At 34.5% G+C, this 18,433-nt stretch overlaps 2 protein-coding genes across 2 annotated transcripts; one reads left to right on the top strand and one right to left on the bottom strand.

Moving 5' to 3' along the window:
* The first annotated feature begins 730 nt into the window (after positions 1–730).
* On the top strand, positions 731–4,776 carry LOC147409270 (thioredoxin domain-containing protein 9 homolog). The gene is given in 5 exon segments (XM_086427116.1): positions 731–883; positions 992–1,267; positions 4,203–4,361; positions 4,454–4,490; positions 4,493–4,776. Coding segments are annotated over 5 exon segments (636 nt in total). The 5' UTR covers positions 731–859; the 3' UTR covers positions 4,633–4,776.
* Positions 4,777–5,830: 1,054 nt separating this feature from the next.
* LOC147409269 (aspartic proteinase 36-like) lies at positions 5,831–13,995 on the bottom strand. The gene is made up of 12 exons (XM_086427101.1): positions 13,471–13,995; positions 13,202–13,322; positions 11,845–12,272; positions 11,581–11,737; positions 9,645–9,727; positions 9,438–9,534; positions 9,244–9,316; positions 7,646–7,852; positions 7,240–7,364; positions 6,951–7,052; positions 6,741–6,838; positions 5,831–6,343 (listed from the first exon to the last, which is right to left on the bottom strand). Exons 1-12 carry the CDS (start codon positions 13,776–13,778, stop codon positions 6,172–6,174), a joined length of 1,971 nt encoding a protein of 656 aa, XP_086283227.1. The 5' UTR covers positions 13,779–13,995; the 3' UTR covers positions 5,831–6,171.
* Between the last annotated feature and the right edge of the window lie 4,438 nt (positions 13,996–18,433).

Raw genomic sequence — 18,433 nt, 5'->3', positions numbered from 1 at the left:
ATGTATGTCTCGGGATGCATAATTCCATCGAGATACATTTTTATGGGGAAAGTGCAATTGTGTATCTCAAGACATTTAGATCTACGATACCTGAACTTATCACATCAAGAAGTCATTTGAGTATAACACCTGATGAGTCATATTATCAAGACTTATACATTTATTATGTTTGTATTGATTGTCAAAGTATTTGTTTACAATAAAAATTTTATTTAAATTAAAAGACTAAAATACTCTTAATATTTGTAATGTAAACAATGATTTATTATGTAAAAGACCAATATACAATTTTTTTTTTCATTAAAAGATAAAAGGATGAGAGGTATTACTGAAAGAAAAATTCTAGGAGACTTTGATTTTCACTGTGTTGATGTGATAGTCACATATGTGTTTCCTTGAGATACAAGTAAAAAACATATAGTTATGTGCTCATTTCCACATTAGAAATGTGAGAATCGAAGTAAATCCCAATGTCATCCCAACATTACCTATTATTAAAAAATGAATTTGTTGAATAACGCTAACATCCTAATGAAAAAGAATGTATCCTTTTCTAATATTTAAATTTAAATAATTATTATCCACAGATATGATCATGGGATTTTACGAAGTCATAATTATTTACCAAATATAAATAATTTTAAATCCAGTTGAACTTTATCAGGTTCATGTTGGACAAGAGATGACTCGTACGAGTCAACTCGAAATCGTTGAGGAACGAGACGAAACGGATTGCCGGATTTTAAAGCCGTATGATGAAAATGAGTATTAGATTTAGAAGATCTCCTCTGTTTCGCGCTCAAATACTATTTTATTTTTTCTGGAAATCGATTGCGAGGAAGATCGGTCAGATCTACAAATGGAGAATCCAAAAGTTCAAGAAGTGAGATAGAATATCGATTCTCAAGCTAATATTGCGTGTTTTCTCCTTCGATTTCTTGTTTTTTGTATTTTTTTGTTTAATTTTCTCAGTTCTTATTTAATCTTACAGATTTTGGAGAAACAATTGCTGACGGTCGTCAAAGCCGTAGAGGACAAGATCGATGAAGAGATCTTAGCCTTAGATCGTGTCGATCTCGACGATCTAGATGCGTTGAGGGAGCGAAGGTTACAGCAGATGAAGAAAATGGCGGAGAAGAGAAACCGTTGGATCTCCCTTGGCCATGGGGAGTACTCTGAGATCCCCTCTGAGAAGGATTTCTTCTCTGCTGTCAAGGCCAGCGACCGTGTTGTTTGCCATTTCTACCGCGAAAATTGGCCTTGCAAGGTATTAATTAACCCTCTCTGTCTCATTTTGGTGAATATTGTTAGGGTTTCAATTCATTTGTAGATGTAGAAATCTCAGATCTGAAATGTTTGAAAAACATAGATAATCAAGGCAAGAAATTTTTTTTTTCCGAACTAAAAAACCCTAAATTTTTATCAACTTGGGCAAGTTATTGAGTGATTAGTGGTACATTTAGATATAAAACCCCGAAAATTGTTTATTAATTTGGGCTAGTCATTGAGTGATTATTGGTACATTTGGGTATAAAACCTTCCAGAATTTTCTAATTCTTTTATTGATGCAAAAAAGTTATAACTTGATGAAAGCATAAATCTGATCATCCATAAAATCTAGATCAGTTTTCTGCATTTAACATTAACATCATTTGCTTAGAATCCCAATTATTGGGTAGATAAGTAATGGAATGTTTGGACAGACCCTTAAAGAGCAAACTCACTACATGGTTCAATTATCCAGCATGATGTTAATGTGAAGCTGCCAACTTAGCTAAGTTGGTCAGGCATGTGGAGTGTTGATCCCATGACTTGGGTTCAAAGCCCATCGATTCCCACCTTCACCTCTGCTGACCACTAATCGTTGCTTGCCAAGCCAGAAAAAAAATGATGTTAATGTAGGCCCTAGCAGCTGGAGTAGAATTTAGAAATAGTAAGTATAGGCTAATATTTTCAATCGAGTCAGTCTATATTTAATCTCTATTTGTATCGCAGCTGGTGGTGCCATATAAATATCATATTGGATGATCCAACTGTTTAAAACTTTAAGTAAGTTGTCCTTATTAAAAGTTTAAGTAATGGTTTTATCGTATGGCGAGATTTTCAAATTTCAATTCAATATATATGTATTTTTTTTTGTTTGATAAGCTTAAATGTGTAAGGGTGGGGTTTTTATCCCAGCCAAGTCGACTTTTTATGAAGTCATTAGTGTTCAAATGGAAAGTTGTATTTTGTGAAGATGGTTGATAAATTCTTTTCAAATGTGTGCCAACTTTTTGTGTGTGTGTGCGTGTGGGGGGGGGGGGGGGGGGGGGGGGGGGGGGGGGGGGGGTGGTTCTACGCGTTGGATGATGTCCATTTTAAGCCTTGTAAGTCACTTTATTTGCAAGACAAAACAAAAAATAGCGGTAGTGCCAAACCATGAAGATGTTGTTGTTGCTTCTTTTTAATATAAGCAGAGTTTGCTTTTATTTTCTATGCATTTGTGCATATTCTGCATGCATTGTAGTTCATGGCTTCATGCCCTTTGCTAAACTACCCAAATATAATGGTTGTGCCAATTTGTTGAAAAGGTGGTGTCTTGCTTTATTTTAATTCATGATGAACATTTTTCTGCTAATTTCAGTTTGTCTTGTCTGGTATGTGCCTGGCCAAATGGGTGCCAAGTGAGCATGGTTGCCGAAGCAGCTTGAATTTTAGAGATTTAAGCGAGCATTATTCTTTACCAAACTTTAGATATTATTGTCGAGAAACTAGTGAAGCTATGTAAATAAGCTTCTACCTTGCATCCTCGGTTTACTTAGGTATGTTTTTGACACCAATGCATTTTATTGAGGTAAAGACCTTTGGTTTTTGAGTATGCTGAATTTAGAGTGCCCTTTGATTTAGTCTAGAAAGACATACTGTATGCATGCCCGATAGTTTGGTTCACAAGAAAATTCATTTGCCTGGTTTAGTAAATTGGCACCTTAAGCCCAGTTTGTTGAAGCTAAATTTAGACTGAAAATCAATCAGTACTCCACCTGGCTGTTAGATGTAGGCTAACTGCTAACTAATGAAAGGTATCTCAAGAAAGTCTGGAGATTTCAACACCATACAATCTCATTACAATCCAAAAATTATTTATTTTGCATTTTCTTTCGGACTAAGAGCCGAGTTTAAGTTTGTAACAATTGTATATTTCATCTTTGATGCGCTGCTGTGAGTGTAATGCGGTGGTACCTCTATATTGTATACTATTCATTTGGGATTTAAATATTTGTTTCTATTTTAGTCCATTTTACTCACAGAAAATGTACCTAACATTCAACTAAATATTCCTCCCCAGGTAGGGCTGTTAATGGACCGTAGTTGGATCAGATTAGGGTGGATCATAAGATATCAGATCCCATCCTTAGTGGATACTAAAACCTTAACCCACACCTTGAATTATTGGATACGATTTTGGGTCCAATATGATCCATTGGCAATCCAAATGTGTGAAAGGACCTGAACTGTTTGCATTGTTGAAAGCTTGATGTACGATGTGATTTGAATCAATTTTTTTTTTTTGGTGACTAATATAGAATTTTATGGGGGTGTTCTGTGGGTATAGACATAGTTCGGGTTTAAATTAGCAAGGGAAAACTTCGGAAAAAATGTTAAGAAGGGAAAAAAAACGATGAAAATAAAAGATAAAAAAAATATTAGAAGTTATGAAAAAAATATATCTAATGAAAATTCATAAAATCAAGTTGCTATCATCAAATCCCATATTTCTACATTTATGAATTACCAAATTCTATTATGCATCAAATCCCATATTTAAAAAAAGAGAAAATGTTTAAAATTTTGCCCATGTGAAAAAACGGAAAAAGTCGGTATTTTTGTTACACAGGAAAAAGTTGCGTTTTTTTATATTTACCGTTTTAATCATTAGGAATGCAAGTCGTGTTTTAAATGCAACTTTTTAAAAAAATTGCTGATTTTTGTGACTTTGGGTATAGATAGCTGTTCGAACAATTTGAACATTCTGTTAAGAGATTTTCTTTCTAATAATAGGTGGGCATTTATTGTAGTATGGGTACCAAGGTATGTTAGGCTTCTATCAATAAATGCTCTTTCTATGGTTTGTGCATAAGATGAACTAATCTTTTCTTTTTTATTTCAATGGGTACCTGCTTCACAGAGGAATGATCTATAAGCTTCTGATGGTTTTCCAGGTGATGGACAAACATTTGACTATTTTGGCAAAACAGCACATAGAGACGCGTTTTGTGAAAATTCATGCGGAGAAAAGTCCTTTCTTGGCTGAGAAACTCAAGATAGTTGTACTTCCAACCCTTGCTCTTATAAAGAATACTAAAGTTGACGATTATGTGGTATGAAATACAGAGGTGTAAGCAGTCAATTGAATTTTTAATCCATGTAATGTTAAAGTTACTGATAATTTCATACTGAATGTGTACATCAGGTAGGATTTGATCAGCTTGGTGGGAAAGATGATTTCAGCACGAGGAGCTGGAGGAGAGGTTGGCAAAATCTCAAGTTATAATATTTGAGGGTGAATCATCCTTGAACCCATCCAAGTCCAGTGCGCCCACTAGGAGCGTCCGACAAAGCACACAATCTAACTCTTCAGATTCAGATTAACTCAAGGACTTACTCTCCTCATTGGTCATCATCTCATATAATTTTGTCTTTTTTGATTTGATTGGCTTTGTATTAGGGAATATTTAAAAGGATGGAGTATATTATGTACCCTTTTTACGAGTATGACTCTTTGAATTGTGTGGACATGCTGGTTTCACCATTCCCCTTTCCTGGTTTCACATTTTGATGGTAATTTCAATATCCAAGAAGAATCAAGTTTGCAATATTAGCTGTTGATGATAGTAAGCCTTCCCATTTCAGGTTAAATAGGGAAATAGTTTCACTATTGTCAGCTTAATATCCCTCTTTTTTTTTCCAACCCTTGTCGAGTTGTTTTCATTTCAGATATCTTTATTTCTTGACAGCCTGCAGCGATGCTACTTGGTAATTTTAACCGACGTTCTATTTGGCTTTCTTTTGTAAACCCCAATCACATCATGTGGCACAACGCCCGAGAGAGGATAACCGACCCCCTCTGCCATAACAAGGAAATGTGGGGGACGTTAAAAACAGTTAGACACTGCTGGGTACCATGCAAAGGTTTTGCTTTGCACCATAAATGATTTGCAGTACTTTTTTTACTACAAATTATTTGCTGAAATTTGTGAAAGGCTTAAGAGGTTCATGCAAATAATTTGCAATGCAAAAAAATTTCATAATGTAACCAAGCATTTGTAAATAAGATTCCAACAAATCATTTGCATTTGCAAATGATTTGCTACGTACCAAGCAGGGCTTTGGTGAACATTTTGGTGGTTAGTTAAAATTTAAACAGAAAAAAAAAAAAACACAAAACAAAAACATAGAAAACTTTTTATTTTTTACATCTATTCTCTCAAGAGCTGGGATCCAAAACCTGGTCTGAGCAAACTTTGGGCTTCTGACCTATTTTTGGATTCTGACTTCTGAACACGCACCAAACAACTTGGGTCTGAAAATTGCTTTCAGAAGTCCAGCAGCGGAAATCTAATACCTGAAATGCTGCACAAAGTAATACCTACAATATCTGCAACTAAGTGTGGCGACCAACAACCATCCTAAGCAAGGAGGCACAGTTGGATACCGAAGCCTGACTGCCTGTTTGTTCTCAGTCCAAAGCATCCTATTGCAGTTGTAATAATCTAAAATCTATCATCAAGAACGGTGGTGCTTGTCGAATATAGCATTGGTTATTCTATTTTGCATATGTAGGCACCAGTAAAATAAGAGTTAAAGATAGAGGCCAAACAAACAGACCAGAAAAACTGTTAGCAACCACTTGGTTGGCAAAGTATAGTACCAGAGTCTGTGATGATGGGCATTACTTAGTACAAACTGTTTTTGGGATCTTGTATTTTTTTTTTTTTTTGTGTACCAGAAAATATGAACAAATAGCAGGTAAGGCTCATTGGGCATGGGGCCATTCTTTTCACTGGCAATATTTGATCAACATAGGAGCCTTTTGTAGAGGACTCTCACCCTTCAGGCAATGAGTCAAAAATGACTGCCAGAGAGAATTTTTTGGTCTATATCATTAGGCAAAGATTATTTTTTATGAGTTCATAGTGGTTGAAGCTCTTGTTCAGGAACAACTGCGCTGACAGGCTTGTATGTACCAAATGCTTGCTGTCTCTGTCTCCAAACAAACCACATCCCAACACTTGCGAGACTGAGAACCAATGTAACTATTACTCCTACAACTACTGCCAAGAAGTGTTGTTTCCACCATGTCCTGCACAAGTCCAGAAGAACCCATAAGAGTTAATAGATATGAGGATGAAATGCAAATTATAGTTTCTTTAGTTGTTTAAAGTTATAACTGTTGGAATTTTCTGTTAAAAAGTCCAGACAAACACTGTTGCAATACTGCAGAAGAACATTTATCCAAAAAAATTAATACGACGCTGGAGCTGATGACAATGTATTAGCTATCGGCTATACAGCTAGATAAAAAAAAAATGGGTTATGAACTTGCACTCTTGAAACTAATGATGTTCAGGAATTACTTTATATAAAATACTTGTAGGGTTTATACCCGGTTATATAGTGGGGTATCAGATTGCCTATAAAATGACAAATTAGGAAAACTCAAATTAACCAATTGGATCAATAAATTAAGCACAGTATACCGTTTCAAAGGTGGCTCAACTTTCCATTTGACCAATCGGTAGCTTCCAAAGGCCTCAGGAAGCTGCAGCCGATGTTCAGTTAAACGGCCAATTATGCCCTGCAGACATAACAGAATCAGAGAGGGCCATATTAATAGTTAGTCCATTAATAAGAAAGGCTCCACTCTTTCATTGTAGATACTTCTCAAAGTGTTAGAAAAGCAATTTTACCATTGCCGTGGTATTAGAAATATAAAGAGAAGGTCCCGCTGGATATATAGCCCATCTTATGAGGGTTTCATTTCCTTTTTCTGTAAAATTCAATAGATGAACCTGGAATTACCACATCCAGAGTTATTGGCACATTGAAAAAATAAGTTTGAGCTCAAAAAGTGTAGGCAGTGAACAAAATACAGAGATTTCAAATCTAATGCTGTGTCGGCAATGTCCACATCAAATTCTGAGCTTCAGTAACAACTGGAGCATACCCTAACAGAAAATAAATTAGCTTTCACTCTACCTGAGAAGTATCAATTTCTAACTCATGGGTAATGAAGTTAGTGAGTTCTGTGATATGAGGCACCAAATCTGAGTACTTTATACTCAATGACATATCAAACGTTATGAGTCCAATCTGGAATTCGCCTGAACATCAAATGTGATAAGGAATTATCATCAGAAAGCATCTATATACGAACTGCTGAGTACAATGAGAATCAACATTGAACAGTTGAACAAATGCAATATGACCTCTAATCGCAACTCCAAATTAGTTTTACAATAAGAACTACTAAGATTAATGAGGGAAAATCATGTCTTAAAATAGAACATAGCTGTAGGAAAGTTGACGCAGAAGTACAATAAGCATACCAGACTGAAAGAATGTGCCAAGAGATGCATAGACTGATTAGACCAGCTTAATTTACCTGGAATGATATAGTCTGGCAATCTACTTGGAGGCAAGGAAGGAGACAATGCTATAGTTGAATTCCTGCCATGTGAAGCTGAAGGTGCTGGTGAAGAACCTCCAGGAATATGCAGTCTTCCCCATAATTCGGAACAGTTAGTTTTAAAGAACCCAATCTTTTCATTCTTGCGATCATAAGTTACAAGAGTGTTGCGAACAATGATTCCTATTCGATACAAATATTCATTAAGAAATCATAAAATATATTGGCAATCAACCATGCTAGGAAATTGAGACGATTGATTTTCAAAATTACTAGTTGCGTAATGCCCCATGACTACAATAGTACAACATTGTTCGCTTTGGGCCGAAATCTGCACGGCTTTAAAACGTGTTATACTATATAGGGTCTGGTTTGTCCTTATAGACCAAGATCTGAACGTTCTCCTGTCCGATATGGGACTAAGTTTCACACTCCTCCCCGCAACATGACGGCTCCACTTCGACTACACAATTTCCGTAGCCCTTTCCACGTCCAATCAGTGGCGCACTGATGAGGCCGTGACAACCTCCCCACCAAACAGGAAGAGTCGTCCTCGGCTCTGATACCATTTTGTCACATCTTAGTTTCTCGAGATCTATACTTGATCTAAGATCTACAACTTGAGTCCAAATCTCGGATCCAAAGGGGTGAAGTAAAGATAAATGAATAAGTAAAAAAGAAATTTCATAAGATTCATACTAGACAATACTGCAAAAAATAATCTCTATAAAAACCAATACTTGGGATCTTCGCAAACGGTTTCTTGATTTAAAATATTAAAACTCCTCAGTTATTAGAAGAATAAATACAAACTTAAAGATTTTGAAAATTTTGTCACAAAATTGATGATCAAATTTCTGTTTTTATAAAAATCTGGTTTGACACATTTTCATGTAAAAATTATTTTAATATTTTATTAGATATAATTTTTACAACAAATTGTGTCGAACCAGATTTTTATAAAAACAGGAATTTGATCATCAATTTTGAGACCAATTTTTCAAGATCTTTAAGTTTGTATTTATTCTTCTAATAAACAAAGGAGTTTTAATATTTTAAATCAAGTTTTCAAATCAAGAAACCGTTTGCGAAAATCCTAGGTATTGGTTTTTATAGAAATTATTTTATGTAGTATTGTCTAGTATGAATCTTATGAAATTTGTTTTTTACTTATTCATTTATCTTTATTTCATCCCTTTGGACTCAAGTTATAGATCTTGGATCGACTACAGATCTCAAGAAACTAGGGTGTGACAAGTTGCCCCAGGGTCAGCATAAAATATAATTGAACTAGTGCAGATTATATCCACGGGTTTAAATTTAAGCTGAAAACCCGAAATTTGTTTCACTTTTGGTTGACTTCAATACTCGATCAATTTCTGAGAAATTATCTACAACATTTATAATATCTTGACTAACATTTATGAAAATTTGAGAACGTTTTCATTACCAAAATTTTAGCCGTGGTTATATACTTTTTGCCAGCACAAATATGCTAAATGTATTACCCAACATACTTGTGAAGGAAAAAAGAAGACATCCTCCATATAGCTCTCTGTAAAGCATATACATACCTCCCAAGAGAGTTGTGGGATCCTTTCCATTTTGAAAAATTCCAAGGCAATATGCACCACGAACCTTTGAATGCTTTATAAATAATGAAAGGAGAAGAATAGAGAAATATCAGATGGAGATGCTTTGACAGAATATATAGCTTTGATAGATTTTGGTATCAAACAAGTTGATAAAATGATACTGGTAATCTTACACGGAACAAATAGTTTTCAGGAGCTAGTGACAACTTTTGTCCATTGCCAAATAACATGTCAACCTCTGGAAAGGCCTTTGAGAGTTGGGAGACATCACTGAGGAGTGAGACACATAAAGTAGAAGTATAAGTTGTAGCATGAAGATGAATAATCAAGCTATAGATACTCTTGAAGTTTAAGCTTTCCATTTGTAAGATAGACATTACCTTCCAGCACCAGAAAAACAAATATCATTATAAGTTGGGTCAGGACCATGAATCTGTTTAAGGTGGTTAAGGTTCTCCACAATCTGAAAAATAACAGTAGAAAAGTTTATTTTGCATAAAATTGTTAATGATATACGGAAATATGCTAATGAACAGATGTATTGTAAAAAAGAAGCATCAAAGCAAGAGAAATACTATGGCCACGGAGAGTGAAAAGTCTCTTCCGTGAAAAACAAGGTTCTTTTGCAATCCAATGAAATAAGCAAAGAATAACGAGTAAATCAAGTAATCGAATGGCTCAACAGTGTGCACCAAGTAATTAAATGAAATATCAAATTTTTTTTTCAGGATAAACTTCATGCCTTCGTTGAGAATGATGTGGATGGCGATAGTAAGGAAAGGAATCATAAATGAAACATAATTTTCAAGATAAACAAGTGGAGATGCATAAAGAAGGAAAGGAATCATAGTATTTTTGAAATTCATCGTAGCTGAAATGGTAACTAGATAAATCAAAATTCAAACTTCCTTATTTCCATTGCTCCATCATTCTTAAAGAACACAAAGGGACTAGTTCTGCCAATTTCTATAGCTGGGCCGACTCAAATCATTGAACAACTCTATAGGCTAAGTTGTATGGTCTTTTTGTTCACTAATTTGAAACCTCCACATTAACTTTTTTGTCGTATAGTGGTCTCGTATTGGGGTTATCCTACACTTACCAAACAGAAAAAGAGAAGTAGAGAGCTTCAAAATCAATACGGAAGGGAACGCTTAGCTCACAAAAACTAACACTAGCAGCACTCACAGGCCACAGCATGTTCAGAGAAAAAGCGTAGATGAGATAAGATGTCGAGAGGAGTGAAAGATAGATTGATATTGCTTGGACATGTACAATACAGACCAATGACAGAAACACGAAAAGCTTTGGTGCATTTTCAAGGCTCTAAACTGTGAGAGTAATCCAGGAAATGATGTGGATGGAGGTAGTAATAGTGTATCACCTTAACTTGTTGACAGTTGGAATAGACTCATAACAGGGTCAGCTGACCGGAGATATGGCTCAAGATAGAGTTGTACAATGAATAGGATTCATGTTGACAATCCAAAAATCTCCAGTCAGCCGACATATTTGGCATAGGGAATATATGATGATCCTATTTATGTTTAAGATTTGAAGTGTTGATATGTGGGACAAGCACCTTCCAATATCATTTGTTTTTGTGATGCAAAGAACTGAAAATTCAAAAACCAACTTACATGAAAAAGTTGAGATGGATGAGTGGTAAACCAGGGAAAAATTAGAATAAAACCTAATAAAGTCAGTTAAGATAGGTTTGATCATATGCAAAGAAGACTAATAATAACATCAATGAGAAGCCCTTTGGTGCAAGAAATGCTCTAAAGGAAGGCTGAGAATGATGTGGATGGCGATACTAAGAAAATTTATGAACACACATGCCTTCGTTGAAGATATGTTGCAAGATAGAGTTGAATGGCAAAATAGGATTCACGTCGCCGACCAGTAAATGAGATAAGGTGTTTGATGATGAAGGATATTGATGGAGCTCATTGGAGATTTCGTCAGTCTATTTATTAGCTTCATTTATCTAGATTTTCTAGAATCAGCTGACATTCAATTCCTTAATTATAAATTACAAATGAATGAGATCAGCATAACAAAAGAAACCAGAACAAAAAAAAAAAAGAATCAAAAGAAAGGAAAATTTTAATTAGGCCTCTGCCATCAAAGGTTTTGGGGAGGTATTCATATGCCAATCAGCTGGATCAAGCTTCATCAAATTGTAAACCAATCCACCTCTTTAAGTGTAAAATGAACAACAAATGTAACGAAGGAGCAGGCATTGTGAACATTACTTTATAGCTAAAGCTAATACAAAAATAAATGAAGAGACTCCAAGCATGGGAATCTTACAGCGTCTTTAAATGCTAGAAATGCTGCTTCTGGTAAGTAAGCATATGTAGTACCACTGTCCAGGACAGTTCCATGCTTCCCATCGAAGACCCTTGGGTTTAACTTCAGCGCCTTTCCAGCAACATGTAATTCCTTCAGCTCAATATTATAATATGGGCTGTTGCCATCCCGAGACTAGAGTAAATGTGTGAGATGTATCAAATGTATTTGTTGGGGAAAACCATAACTATGATCTCCTCTCAGAGAAATATTATTAAATCATACCTGCGTGCAGGGTCTGAATGGGAAAAGACCATGCCATCAGGAAATGAAATCCCGCCAAGAACCATTGCACCCCCACCAATATTCATCCCACCATAACATAAAGAAAATGAATCACTAATCACACCCTTGTCGACAAGTTGATCAACGATACTTAGCTGACCACGGCCCAGCCCCATTATGCCATCAGCATGTTGACTATATAGATCACCAGTTTCCACATTTTCACAACCGAAAACAGCACGCTGGGGCTCAAGTGCACTTTCATTTCCAAAAGATACAATGTCGTCACCAAGCACTCCACTGCTAGAGCTCAACTCAGCATACTGCCTCTCATAAATGCATTGTGTTCTCTCACTGTCACAAGTACAATCCAAATTGCATTTTACAGGTTGGTAAGTGCTTGACAATTCCGGCTGGAATCTTGGATCCTAGACAACAACAAAGATAATTATTCAATAGGTGACAGGAAATAACCTTAATTTGAACACAAGACCATATACAACTGAGAAGATTAGCAAATGTGAGATATTTGGCTTCATGGATACAAATATCCAGTTCAATCAACATCTAGTGTGAAATTTGCAACCAAGAGTTCTGGCTTCTTGCTCACAAGAAGAAAATTATGGAAGAGTTTTCTCATTTCGACACACACACACACTGCAAGAAACAAATTATGGAAGAGATTTCACACACACACACACACACACACACACACACACACTCACACACACACATATACCCAAATCAAAATAAAAAAATGATATCCACACCACTAGCTAGTTAATTTCTTATGCAATTACTACGTACAAAACTACAAGAAGAAAATTTTAGTACATACAAACCATCAAAAGTTACGAGAGGATAAAATTTGGTTGTTTCTGCAACCAAGGTGAATTGTAAAAGCATCAAAACAAGGGAGAACGTAACAATTGATGTGGGCAACGGTAGGGGCCCATAACATGTATAAGTCCAAACTTACACATGGAACTCGTTTAATGTTTAGGATTTATCCCCTTTCAAATACAGATAATCTTACTAAATTACATGGAAGATTGGAATTAAAAGAGTTAAATTGTTAATAGACGTTTCGATTTAAAAAAAAAAAAAAAAAAAAGAGCTTAGGCTGTTAATCAATCATCGATATTGCATTCAAAGGTCAAATTCAACCATGTTTTGATGGACTTTAAGAAATTTACTCATTTTTGAGTTAAATCCAAATCTGAGGAGTTATTCCTAATTATGGTGGAGTGATCCAATCGCGATGCTTGGCTCATGGAATGGAGTTCTTCATATCATATCATACCAAGTGATTGAACACTGCAAAATTAACTTTTTAACACTCAAAATCAAACATTACCTGGTGCTTCCCGCACTGTTCGCATGTAGAACATGGAACATACGTAACAGTACTTCCTGAATCAACAATAAGAGCGAATTCTTGAGGAGGTGTTCCGATCCAAAGCCGAGTCGTATAGTAACTGCAAATACAGATCAACCAACCAACCCTAATTAAATCTTAATTCAATCGAATATACAGAGAACAATCAAATAAGAAAAGTTTAGAGAAAATTCAACAAAAATTCCCGTAATTAATTACATAATTATAAAGATTGAAGAGTGGCTCACCCGTTGGAGAGGAGATCATCGTGGAGTCTCATGCGTGCGTTAGGATGAAGATGCTCAGCCTTCTGCAGCTGACGACGAAATCGTCCATCAACCGAAGGCCGAGATGACTTTGTATTAGCGAAGAAGAGAGGAAATACCATGGACGGACCAATAGAGCGAAGGAGGTCTTCATCCGGATCTCCAAAAACCTTCGTTGCAGAGGAGAAGACGAATTCGAGAAAGAAAATGAAGAGAAAAGCGGATGAGATCAGATTTCGATTTCGAATCAGTGATCTTCGATCCATGATGATTCCGCCTGAATCGAGCATCGAGAGATCACAGAGAGAGGAAAAAAGTGAAATTGGATCGAAGAAGTGAGACGACTCAAGAAGTCAAGATCGAAAGAGGAGCGCAGAAGACGAAATCCGAAAACCTTCAACCATTCTAACTGAAGCAAAATTACACCATTTGGGAGTCTGTGATAGCGATTGGCGAAAGCTTACTCTTTCTATGAATAATAAATTAATAATTAGTTGGTTTTAGAGATTGATCTAAGTAGTTGTCTCGAGTTTTATAGTGAAGAAAACTGATTGGACATTGGATATGAAGTCTTTCTTTTACGCGTTTTCGTACTGGAATTAATGACATCGATTCTCACATTACTGACGTGGAGGTACACACATAACAATATACGCTCTTTTTCTTTTACTCGTATCTCAATGAAAAGCATCTATGATTCTCTACCTACATCCACGTCGATGTCAATTTTAATGTTACTTCCACATTTTCCTTTACATAAAAGGAATCGGCCAAAATGCCGCGTGGACTTTGTAAGGTGGTTTGGGGGAGGCATGGAGTTAGGGATGTTATATTACCACTCCAATATACTATAACCACACATCATTATTAAATAAATAAAAAAATGTTAGAAGAAAGATAAAAAGTAAGAAAGTCCTAAAATCACACTATCAAAACAAGAACCATGGAAACTTTGAAGGACAACGTATCCTCCCTTTTGATTTAAAAAAAAGAAGATAAATTAACAAAAATCTTGATTTTTTTTTATTTCAAAATCCATTTTTGACCTAATGAACCTCTTTGAGCCCTTGTCTTCGATTTGTTATCTGCAACATCTTGACAAAATCTTCAGATTTTTTCTTATTCAAAATCTAAATCTTTTCTAGTTATTAAACTTTAATGTTTCAATGAGAGAATATTTTGTCAAAAGATTGTCAGTAAGGGAATTTTAGTCATTTTATTAAGAGTCCTGATAATATGACTTCTTAGTTGGCATACTCAATTGATTCCTTGACGTGGATAAGTTTGATAATTATAGACATGTATGCCTCGTTATACACAGTTCCATATGGATACACTTTTTTATGGGGAAGTGCAATCATATATCTCGAGATATATAGATCTACGATTCTCGAACTTGTCCACGTAAGTGAGTCAATTGAGTATGCCACCTGGTGAGTCATATTATCACAACTCTTTTGTTTAATCTCTAATGCAAAATTGAAGTTAAGGGGATAAGTCACTAATTTGAAAACATGTAAATGTATCTCTAATTTTTACCAAAACTTGAAGGGCTTTTAAAAACTATTAAAGATGTGGGTATATAATCTTAAAAAATAATAATAATTTTGATTACGCTATAATTTTATAATAGGATGATATATCATCATTATTATATTATAAATTTAGGCATAGCTTATGTCCTGAATGAGTGATTTTATTTTATAGTGCAGTGTCGTTACAATAAAGTGTAATGATTTTCTGACCCCCTCCTTTGACACATGTTCTACGCCCCTATCACAGAACCGTAGGCTATTTGCCTTGGGATACACATAAATATAAATATTTTTTTTTCTAGTGCATCTTGAGCCAAATGATCTACTATTCTATTATGGGGGCGTGTGTTAGAGAGGGGCATCATATTATCACAATTCAACAATTAAATCACTTATGATGTTTAATCATACCATGGTGTGGTAATAGTATAGATCAACTAATAATATATAATGTGTGTGGTAATATTGCATTCTTAAAAATAGAGCAACGTCAATGGTATATTTGGCACGTATCTCTTCAATTGTACGTTTAAAAAAAAAAATTATTTATATGCTTTGGATGACAATTTGATTTAAAGACACACACACTCACACAAATTTTTAATTCAAAAGCCACTATCCTATATCTTGAAATAGGATAATCCAATGTCAAAATTTGACATCAGATGCACCGACTATATAATAAAATACACTAAGGCCCATTTACTGCAGTTGTATTTTGTCGGGGACTAACATCTCATCTAGTTACAGTTGTTATGGAGTCCACTTTATTTTCTTTCTGCTTCTCCCCCTCTAACTTTGTTACATTTCTTATTTTAACCTTTTAAACCACTTTATTATTTTTCATTTCTTATCTCTTTCACCTCAAAATTTTAATAATACTCCTCTAACTTTATTTTTTGCACTTTTACCCCCTTAACTCGAGAGAGGATCCCCATGTAAATAACATTTTATAATTTTATATTTGGGATGGCTTTCAGCACATATTTGGAGTATAATTTTTTTGGTTAGTTGTGCCAAAATTTGGTACATGCTATATTAGGTGCTCTTAGGATCTCAAATTTAAAAACCGGTTAAAATGGGTTGATTTTGAAGAGGAGGATTTTATGAATTTATATCAAACAGGTTGATAGTTTAACTCTATTGATTGTATCATCAAATAGAAAATAAATAAATCGACTTTGAAAAATGAAAAAAAAAATTACTTTTTTTTTTGTTTGTAAGAATTCGATGATGATAAGAAATCTGGATTCTTAAGGAACAATTTTAAGAGTCGCTAATAAATCAAACTTTTTATCCTAGTTTATTCACCATTAAAATGATCGTAATTATAATTATTCCACCAACCATAAATCAAGGCCATCATACTCAGATGAAACCATCAATGATAGTGTGTATTTCAATCAAACAGTTGGTTGGACTGAAGTGAAAAAACAAACCAACTTTATTTCAAGAAAATTAACAAATTTTTTTTTCGTATTTTCAATTAATTTTGACCAGAAATCATGAGATAAATAAAAGCAGAGAACCACTAAACCCCATACCATAATCAAATTGAAAAAAATATATAAAATATACATTAATTATCGATCAAATATATCTAATATTTTATAGAAACCATATAACATATTAAATCTTAGTGTTCGAGAAAAAAATGATGGATATCCTTTGGTCATTACATCATTTGAGATGTTTTAGTTTACTCCGAGATCTCAATTATGATCGGTTTTATTCGAAAACAAATTTTGGCTATAAAACAATTGGTAGAATCCATATTACATGAATATGAACATTATATAACTTTTTGCTAATGAAATTAATCATACAAAATGTATTGTAAATGAACCATAAATGAGACTCTCATGAAAAAAAAACGTGCTCAATGAAACAACCATAAACTTACCGATACCTCACATGTAAATGAGTTTTTAATTGAACATAAATATTAAATATTGGAAGATAATTAATGTTGTTGTACTGTTTTTAACCAAAAAAAAAAAAATCGTCTAAATTAGTTACCACTTTTGTAAAATCCAATTTTAAAAACATTAAAATTTAAACGTGATTTCAAGTTTTGTTTTTTCAAAGCATGCAGCTTCAGTCGGTTCTATGGTCTAAACAGATATTTTTGAGCTCGCGACTCAACTCACTCAACACAATTTAATTTCAAGTTGATTATTCAGTAACTTGTTGAGTCAACACAAAAACTTGGCCAATCCAACTTGAAACTCACTAAATTGGATAAAACTCGATTAAGTTGTGTAATTATATTTAATGTTTGAGTCGTGCTGGAGTTACTTTAAGATTGTACCTCATATCTCACTTTGCTAAGATAGAAGTGTGTTGCAACCATATATACTTTTTCACTCGTATCTCAATGAAAAGCATCTATGGTTTCTACACACTTCCATCTCAGGAAAGTGAGATTTGAGGTGCCATCTTGAGGTCACTTAAGCATTATTCTTAATGTTTTTAGAAAAAAAATGTAAATATTAAAAATACAGTAAATTTGATGTATATTAAATTGACTCGACTGAGTGACTTCGTGAGTTATGGAAATGACTCAACTTGCTGGACAATTAATTCGATTTCGAGTTTTTTTAAGTCCTCACCATAAAGCCTTATCTCAAATATTTGGGTTATTTCTCCGCTCAATGATATTATATTAATGCTTATATGATATAGACAAAGAAGACTTGAGCGAGTCAAATCAGTCATGGTGGCAACTGAGTAATATGAGGTTTAACACCATTTACTAGGATCTACATTTCTCTATATTTTCGGATTTTTTTCCGAACTATTTTAAATATAAATTCTGCTTAGATGGGATAAAGAAAATTTAATTTTTTGCCCATATATTTCATTTATTTGTAAATTCTTCTTTCCATTTGGACTCTTGGTTGAATGACGGAGACTGACTCGATCAATTTAATGGATTGAAATACTGAACTTATTTTTCTCCCGGTGTCCCTGGAAAGTCTTATGTGCAACTGATTGAGTCGAGGGTCAATCAGACCTGGAGGGTGTCCCCAAGGAATTCATTGTTAGGTTCAATAAATCCTTTAAACCATAAAGATCTTAAACTAAGACATTCAAAATCAATCCAATTCAAGCCAAAACATGTATTCAAATCGATATATCTCTATTGCTTTGGATCCAATAATTTTTCAGTAACTACATAAGAATAATAAAGCCTTCTTTAATCTGCAAATCAATGAACAAGAACCTCCACCTTTGTATGATCAATTCAATGGGATCCTCCCCCATACATACATGGTAGGGGACGGCCTCCACTCCTCTCTTAACAGACTTCCCAATTCAACTCCATCACCAAGTTCTATTAGAAAACTGATGTTAGAAAACGACAATAACTCATTCAATAGAGACTCTGTAGATTAGATTGCAAAAGA

This window comes from Akebia trifoliata, chromosome 2 (assembly GCF_017979445.1).
Source record: "Akebia trifoliata isolate Shusen 1 chromosome 2, ASM1797944v1, whole genome shotgun sequence".
NCBI classification, from domain to species: domain Eukaryota; kingdom Viridiplantae; phylum Streptophyta; class Magnoliopsida; order Ranunculales; family Lardizabalaceae; genus Akebia; species Akebia trifoliata.
This window is presented reverse-complemented; position numbering and strand designations above follow the sequence as displayed.